The sequence below is a fragment of the Callospermophilus lateralis genome, chromosome 5 (assembly GCF_048772815.1).
Source record: "Callospermophilus lateralis isolate mCalLat2 chromosome 5, mCalLat2.hap1, whole genome shotgun sequence".
In the NCBI taxonomy this organism is placed as follows: Eukaryota; Metazoa; Chordata; class Mammalia; order Rodentia; family Sciuridae; genus Callospermophilus; species Callospermophilus lateralis.
The window spans coordinates 108,410,284-108,435,128 of record NC_135309.1 but is presented as its reverse complement, the minus strand read 5'-3'; the positions used below and the strand labels follow the sequence as shown (position 1 = coordinate 108,435,128).

At 40.5% G+C, this 24,845-nt stretch overlaps 1 protein-coding gene across 1 annotated transcript in view; it reads right to left on the bottom strand.

Moving 5' to 3' along the window:
• The window catches only part of Arhgef28 (Rho guanine nucleotide exchange factor 28), a 290,628-nt gene that overhangs the window by 113,381 nt on the left and 152,402 nt on the right, over positions 1–24,845 (bottom strand). The window contains exons 8-9 of the mRNA XM_076857144.2: positions 23,433–23,485; positions 22,842–22,902 (exon numbers count right to left, since the gene is read on the bottom strand). Coding sequence (XP_076713259.2) covers positions 22,842–22,902; positions 23,433–23,485 — 114 coding nt within the window. The remainder of the gene's footprint in view (positions 1–22,841; positions 22,903–23,432; positions 23,486–24,845) is intronic.

Here is a 24,845-nt window from a genome sequence, read left to right as displayed (position 1 = left end):
GGGAAGGTGAATAGGGAAAGAAAACAGTCCTCGGAGGGCAACATGATTTCCCCCAAATCCTTCCAAGACCCCATTCCTGATTACAGTAGTACAAAGTAGCCTTCAAGAGTACCTACATTTACGTTTGAGAAAGGACTCTCAGGTACGTTAATGACTTGTGTCTGCCCTTGCTTCTTCCAAGCAATCAGGTAGATATTCAGTCCTGTGTAGTGTGTAGATTTGGTGTGATTATATTTAACCAGCAGTTCCTTTCCTTCTTGATGTAATTCTCCAAGGCCTAAAGCAAATTAGTCTACATAAAGGAAAAACTCAGCAAGTGGAGTGGGGTGGAAAATAACACATTATAGTAATACCAGGAGAGAAACAAAGGCCCTCAGAGAGCAAGACCATTTCAAGTCCCTCCAAAAAATGTAAACAAATTGATGAGGAAGATGTCCCCATATGTCATCATCACAAGGAAATCGATGAATAATTCAAATCTTGCATAATTTATGGAAAGATGCTGGTATCCAATAATGACTTTATTTATTTTAAAAATCATAAGGAACTTTCATTCTCCAGTGCTCGTCTCTAGAACCATATGTGTTTTTGTTCCTCCTAAATATCCTCAAAAGTAATTGAGTTATACTATACACAAGGAACTGTGCTGGCAAAAACGAAGAATTGTCCTTGGAAATATAAATTATTTCATTTATTGTTTTGTGTCTTCGATAAGAACATTTTGAATGATGACTATCAAGTACTGCCTGGCATTCCTCCAAGTTGTTCTGGGTTTGTTCTGGTTGGTAAATTCCACTGAATCCCTGAATCCTGTTTCATTATCCTGAGAAACTCTGGGGCACCTCTTGGTAAGACGGACATGAGAGATAGTTGGATATGGGATTTGTTAGAATTCACAATGAGGGGTTTCCATTGTCATGGATGGTGGCTGGGAGCAGTATGAGATAGGCTGGGGGTCACTTTGCAAAGGAGTAGGCATTTCCTGTTTCCATCTGGAGCTCTGAAGGAGATGACCTCACAGGCTGCCCTATTCCATTATGACAACAACCATGCACACTGAATAGGAGAGCAAGGTCAAATAGCAAGACCAGGTTCCCCCTTTCCTGGCTGCTCTCAGTTTTTCTCAGATTTCCCTAAAATCCCAAAGGCCTTGGAGAGAAGAAAGTAGTGGCTGAGTTGAGCACCCAGGCCCAACATGGGGTCTACCACAGTGCAAAGAAAGAGACCTTATAGCAGATATTTCTGGAAGAAGCATCTGGGCCAGTGGCCAGGGGCCAAGATTCCAATGTTCTGGAGTATAAAACCAGGATGAGGCCAAAAGGAGGCTAAGTCAGAGTGAAGTCAGAAGGAGAATCACCAGGTCCTCACCAACACCAGTGGGAGGATCCTAACCACAGATCTTGGTCACAAATGCCAGGGCAGCCAGCAACAATGTGGTCATACCTTGGGGAAGAGCCCAGGCCGGTCAGTCTGCAGCAGTGCCCAGAAGGACCCAGAAAACAATGTGTCGATCAGGATTGGGCCCCCTTCCACTGCCTACTGCCCTCTACCCTCACCAAGAAATCACATCTGATACCCACTTGGCAAGGAAGAGGATAGAGAGAAGAAATCTAAGATGCTCAATATTTTGCTTAAAGACACTAAGTGGTAACCAAAAATGACTGCTTACATTATTCATCAGACCTAGGTTTTCTGTATAAATATTTATATAAATGCATTTATATAAATAAAGTAAAACATACTCTTTACCCTTCCCATCCCACTGTCTACAGGGCAGGATTCATGAAAATAAGATAGACTGTTGACAAAATAAACAGTATCTGGGTATAGTATGGGTCAATATTTCAAAAAAATATTAAAATATAATTGCAATATTTACTGCCTGCCTTCTGTGATCCAGGCACTGGAGATGTGGAAACAAGTGGGCCAGCCTCCACTTTCAAGGAACTCAGTCTCTTAAGGTATAGAGTTAAATAATAGCTGTGATACCCATGAGAAGGGCTATCCTATATACACTAGGCAGAGTGGCACAAAGGGTACAATGTTGACCTCTGAGAGAATTCAGGAGACTTTCTAAATGGAGGACCCTCAATCGACATCCTAAAGGATAATTTGAAGATTTCTAGTTGGAAGTGGGAGAAACATCTAAATTTGCTAAAACAAAAATAAAAAAAGGAAGAAAGATATTTCTTGAAGGCCTATGATGGATACTCACAGAACTGAATGAATTTGACATCCAAGGGCTGAGAATTGGAACCTGGGCAGCCACCAGAGCCTCAGAGACTAGATTAGGAGCCTGGAAGCCACCCATCTGTTTCTCTTTGCCCATTCACATATTTCTTCCCGAACAGACTATTCTCTTCCAGTTAATGACTTCTACTCCAATCCTTCTGCAATTGCCATCCAAGAGGAAAGATATATGCCTCCAAACTTGAATTGGAAAAATCCCAAGGAAGGATTCTGATTGGCCGTTTGGGCCATGTGTGACTCCTGGGCTAATCACTGTGGCCAGGCGGGAAGAGTGTTATGATTGGTCCGTTCTGGATAGTATGCCCATCCCACTGCACTCAGGAAGGCAAGGCCACATGAAATAGTGGCAGCATCATTTGGACCTGTGACCAGAGCAATGGAAGAGATACCCCATAAAGAATGTGCATGTTGTTCACAAGGAGAAGGACACTAAGCAGACCAAAGTAACTGTCCAGGCCCAGGCAACATGTGGCATCACACTACATTTCCATGTCCTCATGAATCCAAACGACCAGGCTATTTTCCTTCAATTTGATACAGTTTAGATATGCCTGATTGCCCATTTGCTTAGAGGGACCATCCTACCTGTTAAAAGCCCACCAGGTCACCACAGGCTAGTAAACTGACACCCCTTACATGATGCCTTCTATCTCAAACTGGTCTCTCCACCTTGAAATTCAACAGAAATTTTTCCTAATCTCTCCTATGGAACTTAATCATTGTCTAGCTTATGTAATCAACATTCCTAAATAGGAAACTTTGTCCTTCCCCAAAACAAAGAATGGGAGAGAGATGTACCCTGAACATGAAGACGATACACTGTAGTACTGTCGCCTTTCCCCCTGAAGGGATTAATGGAGAAGATATCTTGCCCAAGAATTTGGGCTAGCCAGAAACAAAAAGGGTGGGGGGGGGTCACTTTAAAAAATTTTTGGTAAAGTATTTGTTTAACTAATGGGAATCACAAGGGATACATAGCTGTGTTGTAGGGCAAAGGGATCTCGATGGGTCTCTTCTCTGCTGACAAACTGGGTCCCCTAGGCAGAGTCTGGAACTGAAACAGCTCTGTATGAGGTTCAACTTTATCTTCATTGAGAGCCAAAGAAATCTTAGCAGGTTATGTCACCTTTACGAAAATGTCTCTCTTCCTTAATGAGGTTTTCTATAATGACTCATTCCTTCCATGGCATTCAGGAACTCCTCTGGGGAATTTCTGGGTTGGGGACACACACACACACACACACACACACACACACACACGGTTACACACCTGTGTGCATGTGTGTAGTCAATGAAACTTCAGGAAAAGGGAGAAAGGGAAAGAGGAAAACAACAAGTAAGCCCATGAGATTAAAAATAACTCACCTTTAAAAATAATCATTGAAATTCTTGAAACATCACTAGACCTCTAAATATTTACTGGGTTGAGGGTTATTTTTTCAGATTAGATACTTGCCTTCCAAACACTAAATGAGCTAATAAAAAAAAGTAAATAAATAAAAAGCCCAAACAAGCCCAGTCTGAGGAAGGAGGATCACTTGAGCCAGGAGTTCAAGATCAACCTGGGTAACACAGAGAAACCATGTCTCAAAAGAAGAGAAAAGGGGGGGGGGAGCCATAACAGTGGCCTCAGGCTCCTCACCTCCATTCACAGCACACTCAGCCTGACTGCAGCCTTATCTGTCTTGGACAAACCTGGGGACTTCTAGGTTCTGGAAAGGACTCTCGCCTCCCTCTTTTCTCAATTCATCCTCTCTCCAGGCCTCTGTCCATCAGTGATGTAAGTAGCACATCTGTGTGTAGGGGGAGGTCTCCTGGCTCATAACCAGCCTCACATCTTGCTCCCCTAGAGTTTCCCCTGTCACCTCTCTTCCTAGTAAAAGATTCACAAAGAAGATGAAGAACTATGACAGTGAGACATAGTGACATCTTTGGACCCCAAGGTGGCAGCTCATTGAGCTTCACCATCCCTTATCTCTATTAAGTGATGGCAAAACATACTGGGAAGATCAAAACCTCTTAAGTCCAGTGCCCTGGTTCTAGGCCTGGTTCTGCTACTTATTGGCTGTAACATGGAATAACTCATTTCTCTTTTCTGAGCCTCAGAGACCCAACCCATAAATGAAGGAAGGTCACAATTACATCTAACATTCAGGTCTTTTACAAGATAACACATATGGAAAACACTTGATTCATATGTCATTTTTTTACTCATTTTCCTTCCTTATTCTGCTATTCCTTGTTCTCTGCATTTCCTGGTATGGCCTTGGGAATAATTTTAAAATTCTCAATATTAGTCCATTTTCTGTTGCTATAGCAAAATATCTGAGGTTAGGCAATTTAGAAAGAGAAAAAGTTTACTTAGCTCATAGTTTGGAAGGCTTAAGATCCGAAGAGCATAGCACCAGCTCTGGAAGGGCCCCCTGGCTTTGTCAGATCATGGAAATGGATGTCATGGCTGAAATGTGTGGAAGAAGGAGAAATCCTCAGAAGACAAGAAGACAGAGAGCAGCAAGGAGCCAGTCTTGCTCTTTTATGTAAGCCTTCTCTAGAGAACTAACCAGGCCCCCACAGAAACTACCTCAATGCCTTCCAAGGGCAGTGTCTCCAATGACCTAATGACTTGCCATCAGGCCCACCTCTTAATAGTACCACACTGGGGACCAAACTTCCAACACGTGAGCCCTTTGGGGGACACACACCATATTCAGATTATGGTACTCTCTAAGCCTCAGTTTCTTCATCTATAAAACAGATAATATCTGTATTACAGAGTTATTTTCAGAAGCAGACATCATTAAATATCAAACATGTGTTATAGCTCAGTACAAAGTAGTTGTTGTGATTAATAAAGTGTCACACAATGTCAGTTATCTTGGCTATGACTACAGAAAATTAGTGTCACCTATGCTTCCCAAGAGGTTCACAGTTTCTGATACGCATGGCCTCTGTAGGCAGCTTTGGACTGGATTTGCACCCACAAAAAGGAAAAAAGGGAGGAAAGCACTTCTTCATACTTTACATCATTCGAGAGGCATATGAGCTGGAGCCGCAGAGAGTGGAAGAGCTTGCCTAAGTGAACAGAAGACACCAAGAACAGAACATGTCAACATTTCCGAGGGCCTGATGGCTTACGCTAAAATATGCACTTTAAAGACTGAATGATAATTATCAGAGCCTTCAGTGAGGTCCCATCCCTCTATTTTTAAATCTTTGATTAATAACATTAATAAACATTTTTTTTGCTCGAATCTCCTATTAAACTGAGAAAACAAAAATCCAGGCATTCCTGGAGCCCTTGAAGCAGAACGGTTGTGGATTCTGGCCCACTCCAATCATTAACCACTGGGCTCCCAGAACAGCCTGTCCTGGGGCTGCCCACAGAATGACCCAGGGCACCTCCTGAGAACCCCAGGAGGACTTTCTGGGCACCCTTGAGATGCCAGGCACTTCCAGACAACCTGCTTCTAAGCTGCATCCTTTTCTCTTTCCCCCTGAAGGCATGAAGATGAAAAAGTACCAGCTACATTTTTTTTTTTTTTTAGTGGAAATATGGTTTGTTGGGTTTTCCTCTTATTACCAAATCCTCTCTCTAAATTTTCACATCACTCTGTAAACAAACCAGTACTGTGGCTGTGGCTGTGTATCCATCAAAAAACAGAAAACAAGGACAGGAGGGGGTGTCAGAGCAAAGGGAGTACTAACAAGGAGAGCCAGGACAAGGTAGGAAGAGTAAGAGAAAAAAAAATAAGAGCATATTTCTGATCAACTACAAGAAGGCTTGTTAATGGCCCAGAAACTTGGAGACCCCAAATCACCCTTCATGATTTCCCAAGTGACTGGTGCCTATTTCTAAGAGTGCTATTAGTGCTCATAGGAAAGGAAGGAGAAAATGAGGATGAAGTTCCAGCCACCTTACTTTTGAAGACTGACAAAAATATTTGCATCAGCCTGTAAGAGTCAAGAGAGCACAGTTCTTCATAAACTGGTCATTGAACTGAAAAAACATATTTTGGGGGCGGTGTTTCTGCCTGGGTTCTGGAAAATGTGGAATATAGTCCCAACACAAAGACCCCTGGAAGCAGGGGTAGCATCTACCAGAGTCAGCACTTCACACCACCCCCCTAAGACAGGCTTGGCACTCTGGAAGTGCTTTTTGAACAAATGGATAATCCCATCCATTCACCTCTTTCAGCCCTGATGTCCTCATCGGGAAAAAGTAGTGGTTGAGACAGGTTGTCTCTATGGCCCTTTTGGCTCTAGGAGTTTACGGTTCTGGGACTCTGTCCAGCTGACGTAAAAGAGGCCAATCCCTCTCTTCACAACTAGGCCGCCATCATTTAATAAAGACAGGAAGGGTGATACACAGCCTAACAATCCCCAACTCTCAGCTACCAATCTACCTTATTTTCACTTGTCTTCTGTTTACTAGTGGCAAAGAGTTAATAATTTTCATATCTGAGATACCTGCTTTCACTTGAATCAGGATTAATTTATACATAGCTATGCTATGACTTTCTGTTATAGCTCAAACTGGCCATGCTCCAAGCCTGGATTTAAAGCAAGAGCATGATTAATCCATTCCCTAGGCTCCCCCTGACCCCCAATCATGAAGTTTCATCCCTCCAGGTTGTTTGGATGCCTGGACCCCCCAACAACATAGGCATCCAATAAGGCAGGTGGACAACCTAATTACAAAAATCAATAAAGCATATCATACCTCACAACCAGGCAAGACTTGGCACCAGAGATGTAGTAGTCTCACATGTGGTTCCTGTCCTGGAGAAGCTTTCGATGCACCACAACTCACATGATACACTCTGAAATATTAGGGCCTTAGTGTATCTCTCCTCTCAGAAATAAGTTAAAAACCTTTAAAAAATTACTACTTAGAGCCAATAAAAAATGAAAAAAAAATATTATTTGGAAGTAATTTCAAATTTGAAAAGCTAAAAAAAAAAAAAAGATGCACAAAGAAAACCAAACACTCTCTACCCAGACTTACCCCTTGTTAACATTTTACTTCATCTCCTATTGTATACAAGCTTGCTTTTTACAAGGACAGGACAGCTTTCTTGTGGGTTTATTTCTCCCAGAATCATTTGTGGTAACTTGCACGCATCATGCCCCTTTGATCTGATCATATCCTCTAAAGATTTATAGGCTTTCACGTTGAATTTTTTTAAATCCCTTTTTGAGGATATCTATAAAATCGATACAAGAGTATAAAATAGAAAAAAAAAACTCTTAGGTACAAAAGTTAATTTTTAAAACAGGATAACAAAAAATAAATAAATAAAGAGTTTGTTGAATACAAACTATTAAGATCTCTGATGATAGCATTTCCAAGACAGCAGCAGAATGGCATGGGAAACTCCAAACACCTATCACCCCTGGACAGTCAACTCATCTCATTCCTTGGCCTTTGTCTCGGTGGAACAGCCAACGAGAATGCAAACGCCTCCATTTTAGTTTAGAAGGGAGGAAGAAGACCCTTGAAGCTACCCAGTGTCCTGATGACTGCAAGAGTCCATCCTCCTCTGGGAATAGCATGGGGCAACCTGTCCCTACAGAACAGAGTCCAGAACTAGTTAGCTCCCAAAGGCCAGTGCTGCAGGGACAACCTGCTTTCAAGACACATCTCTTCTGCTCATAAGTTCATGAAAATATTCCTTTTCTCCTTGAGTTAAAATGTAACCACACAATATCCTACACAGGACAAAAGATAGGAAGGGTTACTCACTACTTTTTTTTTTTTTTTTTAAGCCTCAGAAGGCAAAAATTGCCACCTATGACTCCCAGCCAAGGATAGTGGAGCAGTTACTCAGGCACCTCCACTGTGGACAAATACCAACTTGCCGAAGGCCCATGTTACTCAGTCGTGGCAAGTAAAAAGGAATAAACCAGGTAAGCCCATTCCACTATTCATCATCCACAGATAAATCACTCTTTTTCCTTTGGCAGTAAATGATTTTGCTTACTTGGTACTATTTTTAATAAACCTATTATATATGGCTATATTCCATGGAGATAAACATATAAAAATAATTTCCTTATTGAAATTATTTTTGCCAAATCCCTTCCTTACTTATAACATCTGAAAATCAATAAATTAGCATTTTTAGTCACACATTTTTTTAAGTTAACACACTCCTGAAAACTAAAATAAGTAAGTAAAAGCATGCATAGTTCTTTAAATTTTTTTTTAAGTTAACACATACCTGAAAACTAAAATAAATAAGTAAAAGCCCATGCATAGTTCTTTTCAAATCTCACAAAAGCTAGACATGCTTAAATCAACATGACTTTTTATTGTCAAGGTAACTCCAAGGTAATTCTGATTATATGACTCCAAAACATTTACCTTGCACTAATCTTCCTTTTAAGGGGAGAGGGGGGAATTATACACGGATAATAATACAAAGGTAGATTTAAAGAGAAAGGAAGATAAGGGGGAAAGAGTAGGTTTACCTCCGAAGTCTAAATGTACAGTATCTCTACAGCAAGAGTTTTAGAAGGACGTGTATAAACATGAACTTCATCCGAAAACAGGCTGGCAAAGAAATGAGGAAAAGAAAGGTAAGAATATGAAGATGTCCAGCTTGGCTGGGGGAAAAAACAAAAGATCCTGCGATCTACCTTGTTTGGATGCCCTTCGCCGAATCTTCATTTTGGGGAAGGAAGGCCAGGAGTAGTTAAAAGGTGAGTCCGAGTCAGAATCCATGTTTTTGTTTTGGTGAAATGAACAGACTCAGGAAGAGCTCGTGCCAGCCAGGAGGCAAGCCTCCCCAGTGATGTCAAAGGAAGGAATGAGGCTGGATGAAACAGCTCCCGAACGCAGGGAGGGAGAGGCAATAAATGTTTTGCTTCCCTCAGGCGTTCAGGCATGTAGACCAACAAGGAGGCTGTAAATATTAAAGCCAAACTAGGAAAGTGAAAGGGGGAGAGAGGGGGGACCAAGAGTCTGGCTGATACTTCACAGTCCAGTTATTCAAAAGGTCATTGGGAGCAAATGAATCATTAACTCCCCTCTTCTTGTTGCTGGAAATGGAAATGCAGAAGGAAGGTAAGCAGGGGTTGAAAGAGCCGCCTGGGATTCAAGAAAAGCCTCCAAATACAGCTGCTTGTTTTGCTCGGGAGCTAGAGTATCATTTCTCGGAAAAGCCGCCCTGTGTGGTGTGAGATAAAGGTTGAAGTTTATGTGTGTGGACAGCCAGAAAGCATGATCCACAGGCAAATGAAGGCCATCAGACCGGGAGGCTCCCTCCAGAGCAGTCTATTCATTCACACGGGCAGCTTGGGCAGTTTTTTGGATCTGAGAGCCAAAACAGCTCTGCTAATTCACTTAACAATCCCGCTCCCAGTGCTCGTAATGCTAACGTGGTCTGGAGGCTTTAACTTCTGAATTGTAACTCATTCCATTAGATTTGTGCAAAGTTATCTACTATTGTTTAGCACAAATGGGGTATTTTCCTGATTTCTCACCAAGTTTGGCTGTCAGTCATAAGGATTTGGATGCCTTAATAGCTCCCATCTAAATTTTCAGTCCATCTCAATAGAACTAGTCACCAATTTGCTGCAAACCAGCATTTCTTATACAGTCTCCCTGAGCACTCTGCTGTGATTAGCATTCGGTAGAAGCCCATTACTGCCTTCCCATAAATCATGGCATGGCTCAAACTTACTTCCCTACTTCCACAGGCACATAGATACGCGTGACTGGAATAAGACCAAGCATAGTGGCCAAGATGCACAGAGCAAAAAAGGGAGTCTCTTTTGAGTACTTCTCTCAGTAAGAGTACAGCAAGAAGTATTTTGTTGCACTGTGTTTAATGAGGCTGTGTGATGCCCAAAGACACTAAAGGACATTGGCATTGATATGAGGATCCATTTAGTTCTGCCAACTGGGAACACAATAGTATGTGTCTTAGGTAACATTCAACTCTTCACTTTATTTCCCAAATTGTTGGCACTATTATGCCGTGCTGCAAGGCCTGCTCTGTGGTAGCTAATTCTGACCCATGGGGTGGAGGACAGTAAAGAATTCAGACAGAGGAGAAAAGGGAGAGACCCCGTAAGTTCATATTCAAATAAAAAAATCAGAATTATGTAAATCACTACTATGATTTTATATGGTTTGCTACATAATTATACATCTAGAACAAAGTAAAACTGGAATATTGTTGCAAGCATTGCAAGTAAATAAAAAGAAATATGTGGCCTTTCACTTGAGGAATTATTACATATTCTCCTTAATCAAGCTGGACACAATTATAAATTACTCTCAAGCTTATGTCCAATGAGAGAGTTTTAATTCACATGGATCTTCAATAAGAAAATAACAAAATCTTGAGAGTTTTTACATTGTGTCTGTTTTAGAGCCTAATATAATTCCTGAGATATTGCAGACATTTTGTTAAGTGAATGAGTGATTTATACAAATGGGTCACAACCTGTGGGTGAAAAACCTTCACATGACAGCTAAAGTATTTATAGCGTCTGCTGATTACAAACATACATCTTGACAAAAAGCTACAATAACTCTGTTTAAAATAGATTTGTTTTGTTTACTACAACAATATCTACATATGTAAAAAGAACAACAGTTATGAGTAGAGAAAACACATTGTTCTTTGATGCTCCAGACCATACTTGGGGTGTGCACAGTTCCACAGCCCCTCAGCTGCTCCCAAGATGTCTGCAGACCAAAGAAAGGGGACCTCCATTGCTGTGGACAATCACCAAACTGCAATAACAGTGCTGGATCAGTATATTTTTATCTGATGAAAACTTTGAGAGATTAGAAATACTTCAGCCCTCATCCTGAATCAGTGCTGGTTGTTTTTGCAGATCTTTGCTTCACTAAAGCAATAGGAGTGATAAACATTATATTTTTCTGGTGCTATGGGAAAGGAGACATGTTTTTGATTAAATTGCAGACAGAACAAAGATAATACAGGGTTCCTATCTTGTTTACTAAGTTGGTCAGAAAAGTGACAAAGTGGTCAGGAAACTCTAATAAGTAGAGACAGCAGAGTCTGGGGCAGAACTTCTCAGATGCATCAGCATGGGAGGGAGCATTCATAAAATGCAAATGATAAGATTCCTACCATAGTCCTGTTGAATCAAGATCTCTGAGGGTGTTCTAAGTTCTGCACTTACAAGGGGCACCATCCCCATCCCAGGCAGATTCACATGCCTAGTAAAGTTTTAGAGTCAGTAAACTAGAAGATGGTAAACCCAGGTCAAAAATTTCCCAGAGAAGTCTGCTCCTCCCTTGACCATCATCATTGATCGAAGAACCTTAGGACAATGCAGACAGAGAAAGAGATGAAAGAACTTGGTAAAAAGCATTTCTATTAGTTGAGATACCATGTGGATTAATCTTATCTAATTTCCCCAACACACAGTCCTTGTTGACCAATTACATATCAATTGATTATTGATACCAAAATCATTCTGACAATAAAACTACTAGAACTACCCAACCAATGCCTATAAAACTACCTCTGGTATAAAGAGACTTCAAAATATTTGTATTTGCTTTGCAATATAGCCATACTTTCAAAGGAATAAAATGATTTCCACTTAGCTGCCATGCATAGTTAACATGTAAAGTGAAGTCAAAAACATTGTTTGCATAGCCTTTTATTTTTAAGCCAGATCATTTTCTTGCTCACCAAAGACTCTCTTCTGAATACGAGTTATTTATCCTCATTGTTTTCTATAGTAATCAGGGTAAATTTCTTCCACCCTATTTTATTAATATAATTGCATTTAAATGGATTCAAGATGTTATTTACATCTCATTCATATTCAATAGATAAATTGCTTTGTCTGACTGATTGTAATTGCAGTTGGCGGAACTCAGTGATATCCCCCAGGCCCACCTCATCACCAGACATCATACAACCAGTACAGTGTAAGCATGCAAATGACTTCATCTTGCCATGCCTCCTTTAGTTAGAAATCCTTTACTGAGAAAATCACCTCCATAAGGTTAAAATCATTCAGGGCAAATGCTATGGCCTTGAAGTTTCAGCTTTCTGGAAGACCCACATAGAAAACTTCCTGCATCCCCTTCAGATGGAGGACATGTCACCTGCCTTTCAACCTGGATAAAATGCAATCTTTTCAAAGCAATATTTACATTTAGTATTTGAGAAATCTTCTTATCCTCCCATGGGTCCCCAAATTCCTTAAGGGCAAGAACTATTGTCTTACTGTTTTTTTTGTTTTTTTTTTTTAAGGAGCCATATACTAAAAAGAAAATATATAGGGTTTTGGAGACACCTATAAAGCAGATCTCACACTGACTTACTTAGTAGCCCTAACCAAGTCACTCATACTGTCTGAGCTGTAGTTGTCACATATAAAATGAAATCATAATGTCTGTCCTTCAAAGGGGTATTGTGAAGATCAAAGGAGATTATAACAGTAAAGAACTTAAAAGAATTTTCAATAAACTTTAAATATTAATTATAAAGTTTCCTTTCATTATAATTCTCTTCTACATTATAGACAAAATGGTCATATCTTGACCTCGGTTATAATAGCTTGATTTTCAAAATTGCAACATGCCCATGTACCAGGAAGTTCTAAGAAAAAAATAAGGAAATAAAAGAGGACAGAAGAAGGAGGAAAAGGAAAAGGAGTCCCTGTCCAGGAGGTGTGGGTGGTGGACACATGGATGTGTCATCTGGAGGTGTGGATGGTGGAAGTAATGAGCCCTGGGGGTAAGGGAAGCGAGGATCAGAGAAACAGTGGGCGAGTAGCCTAAGGAGAAAGAAATTCCTCGCAGTAGGAAGAATTCATGAGCTTAGAGAGAGCAACATCTAAAATTACATTTTTAAGTTTTTCCTGATCATGTTCCAATTCCAATTTCCCCAAACCTTCAACAGAAGTGTCTTACTCCCATAGACTTTTTCACAAACATCATCTGTGCAAACCCATTGAACTTCATAGCACATCATCACAAGATTCGTGCTCTGCAGACTTTTATACAGTTATTCACAATGTAAATTTGTCAAATGTGAGCCATCAAATGAGCAAAGAATTTAAATAATTAATTTTAACATCATCTCTAAACTAACACCATAGTTCTGAAGCTAAAATTCTCATAAGATGGGATAGATTGTCCTGGTTTTTAAAGAAGAGCAGACCCATCTTGCATATGCGACTGGAATGTCATGGTTTGAGGCAGTCTCGATTGACAGCAAGAAAATACATGTGTGCATCTTCACCTGAGTGGATTTACACATCCACAAATATTTCTATATGCAGCCGTTTGTGTCTGTATTAACCAAACAGGAGTGCATACTAATGTGCACAACTCTAATCTATTACTAAAACTAGAGGGAGACCTGAGTAAACCCTCCAGTTTCCCTTGATTTTGGTTGCTTGCTTTCATCAACAATTTTAGAAGTCATAGAGCTAAGCAGTATGCTCCATCAGCTTTGCTAAGTATAACTCCTCTGAGGTATGGGTCACAGTGGTAAGGGTTGCCTAAGCTGTTTTCCAGGAACTTGGTTGTACCTCCAAATGGTCTGAACCACTGACCCTTCATCTCAGCCTGCACCAGTGTCTGATGGGTGACTATTGGACATCAAAGAGCTGAAAACTCCACACTGCTAATGCTGCCAGTTTCTAACCATGCATCCTAGGAGGAGCGGTGAAGTGGAATTACTCATGCATAGATCACTGATTACTTCTCTTTACCTCCAATCACTTTTTCCCATGCCAAACCATTTCTTTCTTCACCCTCTAAAGAAACCCTGTCCTATCCTCAGGAAGGCAGATTTGAGTCTTGGGGCTCCCACCTCCTCATGTTTGGCTGCCTCATAAATAAACTCTTTTTCAAAATTCAGTGGTTGGTGAACTACACAGAGGGCACAACAGGCCTTGCTTGGTAGCATTACCACATGGATCATTCTACCCTCCTCTTCCTGCTCATCTTTAAGCCTCCACTCCAACAGCAAAGAACCTGACACCCACCATCCATAACTCATTTACTTCATTATTCCATCCCAGTGTACCTGGATGGTGGTGTCAAAGTTGTTAACCTGTGTTCCTATGGGGGAAAAAAATCTTAATAACCAAACAACAGTTCTTCTCTACAGCTTATTTTGCCTTTATTCTTACAAGCTCCACTCATTTTCAAAGTTTCTTAGGTCTGTACCTTCTCCTCAAAATAATGACCATCAATAAGTTTGTTTCATACATTTTTAATAAAGTTAAATTGTTTTGTCACATTCTGCATTCTGTCCTGGGATGTCTCAACCTTCAATTTTTCAAATTTGCCTAGATTAAGGTTTACTCTATGTGCTATAAAGTTCTATGGGTTTCCACAAATGCATGGTGTCATGGATTCTCAAATAACAAATCATAAAGAGTATTTTCACCACCCTAAACACACACACACACACACACACACACACACACACACACAGATGAGGATATATAAAAAGGACATAAGAGTCAACTAAAAGATTCCCAACTACAAAAGTTGGAATGCTTTGATAACAAATACAGAGTATTGGATTTATTTATTTTACCAAAAGTATAAAATAAATATCCACAGTTCCATGTGAACATTAAATAAATGACTGAATAAATAATGGGGGGATATAAGTCTCAAAGGTGAAATAATTCCAAATAATATAGGTAGATACTCCTCCCACAAGGAAGTATTTAGATAACTCCCCACTCCTTAAGTGCAGGCTGTATAACTTGGCTTCCTTTCAAAGGGTACAGCGTGGAAAAGGGAGTATGAAGAGTAACTTTACAGGAGAGAAAAGGACAAACACTACCACAGCCAAGTAACCAAGGTCAACATCAATGGTGATTAATAATGTTGACAGAATGGACTCAATAGGATGTGATGAAAGCAGCTCTTCACTGATGTGGCCTTCCTCCTGAAACCTACAGTCGCACTTCAGTGATGGGAAAAAAACACATCAGAAAAATCCCAGTTAAGGAACATCCTACAAAATCCATGACCAACAAACACTTCTCAAAACTATCAAGATCGCCAAACACAAGGAAAGTGTGAGAAACTCTCATAGACAAAAAGAGCCTAAGAAAATACGAAGTGTAAATGTAGTAGGGGATCCAGCAAAAGAAAAAGGAAATTAGCTGAAGAGTAAGAAAATCTTTGAAACAGTAAACCTAAAACTTTCCTTAAAAATATAATTTATTAAAAATTTTTAAAGAAGGGGAACTTATGTTCATTCAACGTGGAACTAATGCGAAATGAATGTTTGTAACCCTTATGTAGAAACGGAGATTACAGCCAAGCATTAAATTCCATTTCCTTTTGGTCAGGTTTTTACTATGTGAAGCTATCATGTGAGTCTGAGGGAAGTAATTAGACATTAAAATATCATATACTGAAATTAGCTCTATTCCCTAGAGCTGATCCCAATGAAAAGCTCTCATTTGGCACCTGTGAGGTAGATGAATTCATCTTAGATTAGCTGAAACCTTATTGGCAGACAAATCTCAAGAACCTGGATGAATCCTCATGGCTCACTCAAAGTTTTATCCTCAAGTTCTAAATGCCTTCAACTTCATCTTTATTCTAATTTTTTGTTGTTGATGTTATTTTTGTTTGACATCCAATCGCATCACTTCTCCATACCCTTCAACTACATTCCTTCTTTCAACAGAGTCTTATAAAGTGAGGCATAAACTCTGCTGACTTTCTTGCCCATGCCTGAAGTGAGGGGCCGTGGTTCATTAAAAAAAAAAAAAAAAAAGAAAGTTTTCCAAATTATGCAAACTTTAAAAGTTACAGCAAATTGTCCCAATAAACTGTTAGAGCTTATATTGCCTGACATGAAAGCTAATTAGAATCTTAATTGCCCTAAAGTCCCTTCCAAGGGATTAACCACTGGATACTCAATTAAAAAAAAAAAAAAAGGCTCAACTCCCACAAATACACTCCCTGCAATCAAGCTGGCTGCCAAGGATCCTTCAGAGATGGGGGATTCTTTTGTATATGCCTATATGAAATTCCCATAAGAAAATGGGAAGAAATATCTGGGTGTCACTCAACTTTCTATAAAACACATTTTATAGCACCATTTTCAGAATATATTTCATATTTTTCATTTGTTTCCTATCATATGAGTTAGGTATAGTTTCCTTAAGATTTTATACTTATTTGAAATTTATATATAACCATTTGATTGAAACATCAAAATAAAATGTTCCTTGGGGATGGAATTTATGGAATTTACTTATTCACTAAGCTAGCTTATTTGGGGTTGAGAATCTTATTTTGGAGAAGGAAAAAATTAGAGTTCAAAGAAAGGACTCCCTATTTTTTCCCTTCCCTCAACTACATTTCAGAGATTAAATCAGTTTGTTATATGAAAGAAAAAGGCAATTTAGAATGTACTAAAGGTGGGATAGTACTAATGCCAAATGTCAGGTATCCCAACAATGCCCTTACGATATCAGTGTCAACATGAAGCCCACCCTTCATCCCACTCTGTTCACCTCAAAATCCAATAAATGATTCTGTGACAGCAAATTACAGTCACTATCAAATTACTATCTTCATGTTTATACGTACATATTTAAAGGTTTCATCATCTTATTTAAGTGGTTGAGAAATTTTTTCCATCTTTTTTTTTTTTAAAGTTTTCATCGTTCCCACAATCTATGATATGGATGCTGACAATCACTGAGGGTTTGCAAACCTAATATAAACAGGCCTCTATTAGTTACTTTTGCAAACAGTTGAGATAAAATTTCTCCTTTACAATAAAAACCCGAAACTCCAGGAAGTCAGGTCCCCAAAAATATCTGGTCACAGTTCTCAATCTTGTCAGCCTCTGAGGATCACCTGGGTCCCTTTTTGGACTCTGAATATGTATGCTCTGCTCTAGATCATGTAAACCACCATCTCTGGATGTGGGATCCGGCTTGAGTATTGCAAAGCTTCAATTCCAGTGTGCAGGCAGAATACACAACCATAGGGTAGCACAGTACCTAGATAAGCAACTCCTAACCATAACTGATTTTTATTTAGTTATTTTTTTTATTTTACATTTTTGAGCAAAAAACAAGCAGAACAGTAGAACTGTCATTAAACCAGAGAGCATTCTAGACTTGGGGCTTTTAATTTCACAGTTTTATGGGATTTTACTCAGAAGAAAAGACAGTGAGATACACTGTACACCTCCAATAAGGTTTTTGTTCCTTCATGTTTCCTAATCTACAGCAATTCATCTAAAAATCCCCGAATGTTCTTTCTTATAATTTATGGGACAAAAGTTTGACAATAGATACTCCAATGGTCTCACTTAAAGCAAAATATTTCATTCACATTCCATGAGAATTTTACCCAAACAATAAAACCACAAGTATAAAAGGCAGAACATGCTTGATAAGAGAATCAAATTGAGCTCATAACACGCAGGAGCATTCCAATAAGTCAGCGATTTTTTTTCCTACCAAAAACAAATTCTAAAACCTCTGCACCCACAATGAGATTTCACTAAAGTGAACAAAAGGGAAAATATTTAAGTCCAAATTGACACAAATAACTTTACATTCCCAATCCCCTTCTTGGAATATTTCTGTATTGCCAACACTTTTACTTCAAAACAAAATCAGTGGTAAACATTTAGTGTGTGGAAGAGAGGTGCCCCCCACCAAAGAGACAGACAGAGAGAGAGAGAGAGAGAGAGAGAGAGAGAGAGAGAGAGAGAGAATATGAATGGAGGAAAGAAAAAAAGTCCACAGAAGCATTCAAAGCCTGGGGCATACAGAGAGACCTGACAAAAATTAAGCCGAAAACTTAATTTTCAGAAGGGTAAGAGCTTTCTGCTAAGGTTCCTTCTCCCTCCTCCTTTTCATTTTCCTTCATGTTTCATGCAACACTCTTGAGATTTCAATATAGATACACATGTGCTATTAAATAACAGCCAATAGAGGGTCAGCTTCCCTTACACACACCCAGGGTCTGCCACACTAAGATCCTGTTTGGAACCATCTCAAAACTCAATTTTTACAAGCTTTATAAGCATTTGTAGCTCAGCAGTATTAATTCCATTTCCAATTTTTTTTTGTTAATATAAGAAGAAATGGGAAACTAACCTAATTGGTTCTACTTATTTGGTTGTTTGCCAAACTAGTACCATGGACTGCATTGTCTCTACTCCGACAGCCACTAGAATCCAGGGCCTGAATGAGATGGAGATGCAGATCTTGAAAACATATTTTATACTATACCTAAAGTTCTAGAGGGGTCTAGAGGGGCTGTTCCTTTGGCTCTTCCAATCATTTTCTACCAGTTTCCCTTTGCTGGTGTTTTCCCAAGGTGAAGGCCTTGTTTCTCTCCCTGGGTCTTGTCTAGGGTCATGAAAAGTTTCTGTCTTCCAGGTTGAGGAATATGAACCTCAGATCCTAGTGTTTGTTTCTGTCTGTTTCTGCTTCCTTCTCTTCCTCACTGGTCTCTATAAGAGCTTTTTGTTGTTGTTCATTTTGTTATCAAGTCTGGATTCCTTCCACATTCAGCTTTGGCTCCTCTGTCTCCCTTTTGCCCACCCCCAGAGTGCCAGCACCCAACGTATTTTTACATATTATGTATAAGTAATGAACAATACTAGCCAATGAAAGGACCCAGAGTTTTAAAGACGTATCTGTGATTTGAACTTCTGCGTGTGCTGACCTGGCCACTCTATGAAATCAATACTACATACTTTTAAAGGGGGGAGGATTCGCTAATAAATTCTTGTGGGGAGGATTGGCATTTTCTCTTTCTTCTTGCAAAAATAATCCATGTTCTTTGTAGAAAAATGTACACTGTCATGGTAGGCTATCTTCCACAATGGAGCTTACTTGTGGTATATAATGGTAAATGAACAACATAGGGCACAAATTCTATTGTCCACATCATCACAACTATGTGGAAAAACACTGGCAGAAAACACATACAAATTTAATAGTAGCAGTCTCTGAGTGAAGAACTATAGGGATGTTTTCTTATACATTCTATAATTTTCATTTTTGCTGTTGTATTTATTACTTCCATAATTTTGAAGAGTAAATTTTTTCCAAAAGACTCATTTTGCCAAATGTTCTGTTTAAAATTGCTGGCACTTGCACCAAGCCCACTCTCTGCCAGCCAGACCTGTGTCGGCAGATGTGTCACTGCTTCATACCAGAGCTTTGAGGTGTTGAGACTCCTCAAGTGAAGAGATGGCAGCCAATTCTATCCCTACCCCATCCCAGTGTCTCCCTCTACTACCCTCCCCCTGGGGAAAGTTAAAGCACTCGCTCAGCTCTTCATTTTGTCATGTCAGTTTCACCAATCCTTCATTTTTTTCCATGCAAATAGTTACATGATATACGACTTTAGCCAAAGAAATTTCACATACCTTTTAATCCAATGCAGACCATGTGTGATTAATTATGCTCAAAAATTGGCTTCAGTGTGAGTGTCACTACATCTGGTCTGTCACTCACAATCTCACTCACGCTCTGGAATAGACCTTGCCGAAAGAATAAAACCATCACCTTCCAGAAGCTTCTGAAATTCGCCTGAGACACTGTGGCTTCACAAGGAGGAACTTTTAACTGGATATCTTAAAATTCCAACCAAAGCCTCAGTTTCCTTTTTTTCAGATTCAACCTTTTAAAAGGAATTTGCAAGACAGTGACTGATCAAGCTGCCTGAAGCTTTGCTGATATGGAGGGCTCCTGCATCCCTGTTTGGAGTTGGGATTCCAGTACTGCAGGTAAGCATCACCCCACCCCCTGCCCACTGCTGTTCCACAGCTGTCCACTTGCACCCTCTGGATGGTTACTGCCCACCTTCTTGGTACAGCAATTGCTGTTGCCCACTATCAATTTTGGCTTTGCTTTTAGTGTTGATCCGATTTCTAAATCACATTTAGACCCTCTGATTGGAGCCAAATGAACCTTCTCTTCCTTCTCACCTTCAGCATTCACCCATGTTCTGTCCTCCATCTCCTTTTCTTCCGTGACCTTGAATGCTTTGTTCCCCCTCTCCCTGTGCTAGCTGCCCAGAGCATGGAGTCTCTCATTCTCCACTGTGACGGCAACAGGATCAGATCCCATCCCTTCCACTGCAGATTCTCCCCTTGGAGCAAAACACCAGGCCTACACCATCCGCAGAGAGTGGGATTACTATCAACTATTTGCTGAGGAGGTCTGGGGCACTGGCTTGGATGAGCTTCCCAGACAGCTATTACCACCCACGACATCATTCTTCCAACCCAATCATTTTTGTATAAACTAAGGGCCAGTGTGATTCTTGATGCTCTGAGGAATCAATTAGCATTACATAAACGAACTGTCTATGGATTATCCTGTCCAATATAATAAAGTTAATTAAAGTATTCAGTTCCTTGGTGGCTGGCACTGGTCACACATTGCATGCACAGGTAGCTACTGGCTATGACTCTGGACAGGACAGATGGAGAACACATCCATCAACACAGAAAGGTCTCCTGAAACAGCCCCCATGCCATTTACATCACACAACTCTCCATCCCACAGTACTGCATAATACAAGTTGTCAAAGACTTGCACCTCTCGTCCACATACATATTTTATCAGGAGTTCCTCAGAGACTGGGCAGAATACAAGCACATAGAGAATTCAGGTGTTTTGAAGTGGCCTTTGGGGAGAGCTATTTTCCCAGCCTCTGGGTTACCATCTGACTCTTACTGCTCACTGCCTGCTTCCCTGTCTCAGAAGGTTCCTTTAAAATCTATTATCATTTTCTTTGCACGAAGTCAAGGAGCCTTCCTGAATCCAAGATATTTATATGAACAACAAAGCGAATGCTAGCAGCAAAAAGCTCACCCCTGGCCCTTTTCATAAATCACTGGATAAAAGTCCTGTGCATTTGTGTCCCAAGGCCTTCCTAACACTGCTCTCCAGTCACAGTGATGATGCTGACAAAGCACTAAGATTAGATTGGGTTACTACGGTTTCCGTAGCACAAGTCTTCTTACCCAGCAAGGACACCAGCTGGAGATTGGAGTGCTTTTTTTAAAATCTAAGATTAAAATAATCTGACTATTTAATACTTTTAGCAGCCAGCCCTTCCCCTCCCCCAGCAATTTGTCTTGGTAAACATTCTTCAAAGCTGACATTCCTGGGAGAATGATGCAATTTATAGATGAGACATCCTGTATGCGTGAGTAACAGCTATGCACCCGGCTTCAGGGGCCCACAACAATCATCTGTGGGAGATGTTTGCTTTCCTTTCTCCTTCCTCTTCCTCTCTTCTGGAAGAAAATGATTACCCCTTACCTTATGTAGCAGAAATATTACAGGCGTGCTTATGGCTTAGTGCAGACCTAAGTTTCTATTCCAATTTCAGGAGCACCTCAGGCAGGGAGATCCAGCAAACCACCTCTGGCTTGTGGCCAAGTACAGGCAGCACAGTCAACCGACACTGCGGGGCTCTTCCTCCTCCTCTGCTCTGAGCGACACGATTTCCCAACTGTTGTAACTGCTCCCTTGTGTGTCTGCCAAATGTGCCAGTCACACTCCCCTAAACTCTGGTGAGCTCCATGTGGCTCCGCAGGTCACACACCTTCACTATCTGACTCCCACCGGGGAGTGGCTCAGTTTTCCCTGATCTCACATCAACCTGAGCCCTCAGCCACCACCAGCTCCTCTTCACTCCTGCTTTCCAAGACTGCTCTGTCCACATGTGCTTTCCAGGTGTGAGCGCTGCCTTGGCTTCAGTAAACCTGAAGAAACCAACTGGGAAGGTGAGTGTACATTTGCATCCCACTGGACCATCCAGGAGCCATAACTGGTACCTGCTGGTTGTCCCAGCCATGTCCCCAGTAGCTTCATATTACACTCTGCTTGCCTCTAAATAACTCCAGGGATAAGTCTGGGGCCCAAATGAACCTTGAAGAGATATAAAATACATGGGGAGGAAATTTAGAAAGGTACCCTAGGACGTGGTAAGCCAGAACCCTTTTGAGCAGATGAGAATTCTCAGGTCTACAGAAAGAGTGAAGAGTGATGTCCATCCTGCTGAGGGAGTCCCTGATCCCTCCAAAAGGACACTCCCATCAGCCCCCACCCCCAGCACACATCTGGCCTTTTCCTGAGGCCAGACGGGTAGATCTCATAGGTTCAGCTCCACAGAGACACGTGGTTATCAGTGTGGGACGGCGGTACCCTTGAGAACGCTTGGGCCGGGCAGAATGACGTTCCCAGTTTCAATTCCACTGTTCACCTTCTACCAGTGGCTCAGTTGCTTTCCTGAAATGAATCTGGCAGTGCCTCTTCATAGGAATCACAAGGCAACCATGACAAACCTCAAGCCAGTATTTGGCAAGGGAACACTGCTCAGAAAAATCTCTGATGACTTGGTTGTTTTTTTAGATTTTAAATGGAATCCTGTCCCTAAAGTCATAATATTATGACTGATGCTTCAAAGAAATTTTGTCTGGATAGGTTTTAAAAAGTAGACAAGGTTTCCAGGAAGGAATATTTTATATTAAAACATATTTTCTTCTTGTCCACGGTATATCTGATCTGTGATACCCCCATAAGTGCAGGGAAAGCAATGTTTTGGAACATACCCAAATCTAGATTCTCCTGGTCCTCATGTTCACTCGATTGAACCTCCAGGCTTTTGACACACTAAGAAAGATAAAGTCAGATGAGGTATTTTTTATTATTATTATTATATATAATGCTATACTTAATGTTTTTATTTTATTTTTGCAAACTAGAAAAACAATCTCGGGAAGCATCAGTAAAAACATGTTACATGAATCACATCATGTAAACAGAAAACTAGTCCTGTTCATAATTAATATTATTTAAGAACTAAAAATAAAAAAAGAGATCTTCCCTAAGCAGAAATACACCTGAAAATTGTCCATAGGTAAAACTTAGTATGGGCAGATAGCCATATATATCAAACTTTAAGTAAAATTTGTTTTGGAAAATGAATTCAATCATTTTGCATTTAGTCATAAAGGGTAGAGACTGAGAATCTGATAAAGGAAACTGGATTTCAAATTATTCTAAAAGTGGCTTTAGGCACATGCCTGTTTGTTGATTTTATTTCTATTTTTATGACAACTAGATCTTCATTCCACTTTAACTCTGGATAAATGTACAAATTTTTTTTTTTTAAAAAAGTGAAGAAGGGAATCATTCATTACCTTTACATCCTCCTTTTTGGTTGTCGATCTACTGGACCCCACATTCTTAATCTCTGCAAAAGAAATAATTCTCATCAGGATCTGCTGATTAGAACTTGTTGGTTAAAAAAAGAAGAAGGAAGAAAAAAATAAACTAGATAACAAATATAATAAATGAGTGCCAGGAGCTGTCTGTAGTGCTAGCTAAGTTTGTTTGTTTGTTTTTTAGATAAAGCTTCTTTAAAATCCTCTTTCCTCAGAGTAGACTACTCTATCACCTCTGGTATTTGTGCAGATCAAAATGTAAACAATCCCAGGAGCTCTCACAGGAAATCCTGGGGGGAAAGAAGGATCATTAAATAAATAAATGCCTTCGGTGCCAGAGGAAGGCTGCTCACTACCGAAGGCTCTTCAAAATAGCCCAGATTGCCAGGCGGGTGGCTCGCACACGTAAAGCCAGCAGCTCGGGAGGCTGAGACAGGAGGATAGCAAATTGAATGCCAGCCTCAGCAACAAAGAAGTGCTAAGCAACTCAATGAGACCCTGTCTTTAAATAAAATATAAAATAGGCCTGGGGATGTGGCTCAGTGGTCAAATGCCCTGAGTTCAATCCCCAGTACCCCTCTCCAAAAAATAGCACAGACTGAGAACGTGACTTGTACCCACCTGAGAAAATCCCACTCATCTATTTCCTCAAACACCACAGATTTCAATGTCTCAGGAGAACTTTCAAAAGAGCATTATGCATTCTAGAAAAGGTCTGGCTTTTGATGGCTCAGTGCTGAGAGCAGAACACACCAGTGCAGCCCTCAGCTCCAGCCTCAGCCAGCCGCCGGGGCCACCCTGAGCTGAGCTGAGCAGTGTCCAGCCCTAGGCACCCCAGGAGTCCTCTCTCTGTAAAGGTTTTCCTGGAAACCGTGGTGGTCAGGATGTTCTGGGATGAACAGGAAGGTCCATTTAAGGGGACATTTCTCTCTGTGGCTTGACTGATTGGTTCTCTTCCCAAATACTCAGTTGCCTGGAAACAAGAGCCACTACTGTCGAAATAACCCCCAGGAGCAGGTTTGGGAGTGGGGAAAATAAGTGTTGACATCCCTAGCAGGGGCAGATGACTGAAAACCTTCAATCTGAATTTGTATAAATACACAACACTGTGGAGCCCGAGGCTCTTTTCTGGAATCTCACCTTCTGGTCACCAAGGTCCTACAAGATGCAAATCCTGATGAAATACCAACAGTTTTCCTAGAAAATGTATTAACTAGACTTTCCCAACTCTACTACTCCTACTGATTTCAGTTCCCTAGTGCCTCAAACCTCCAAGTAGATTTACTCAAGCTCTTCCTACAGCCAGGAGTTTCCATCCATTCTGTTTAGAAAAGGGATATGGAGCTTCATTTACATGGCTCTCCATGACAAATCATAAATAATAAGAGT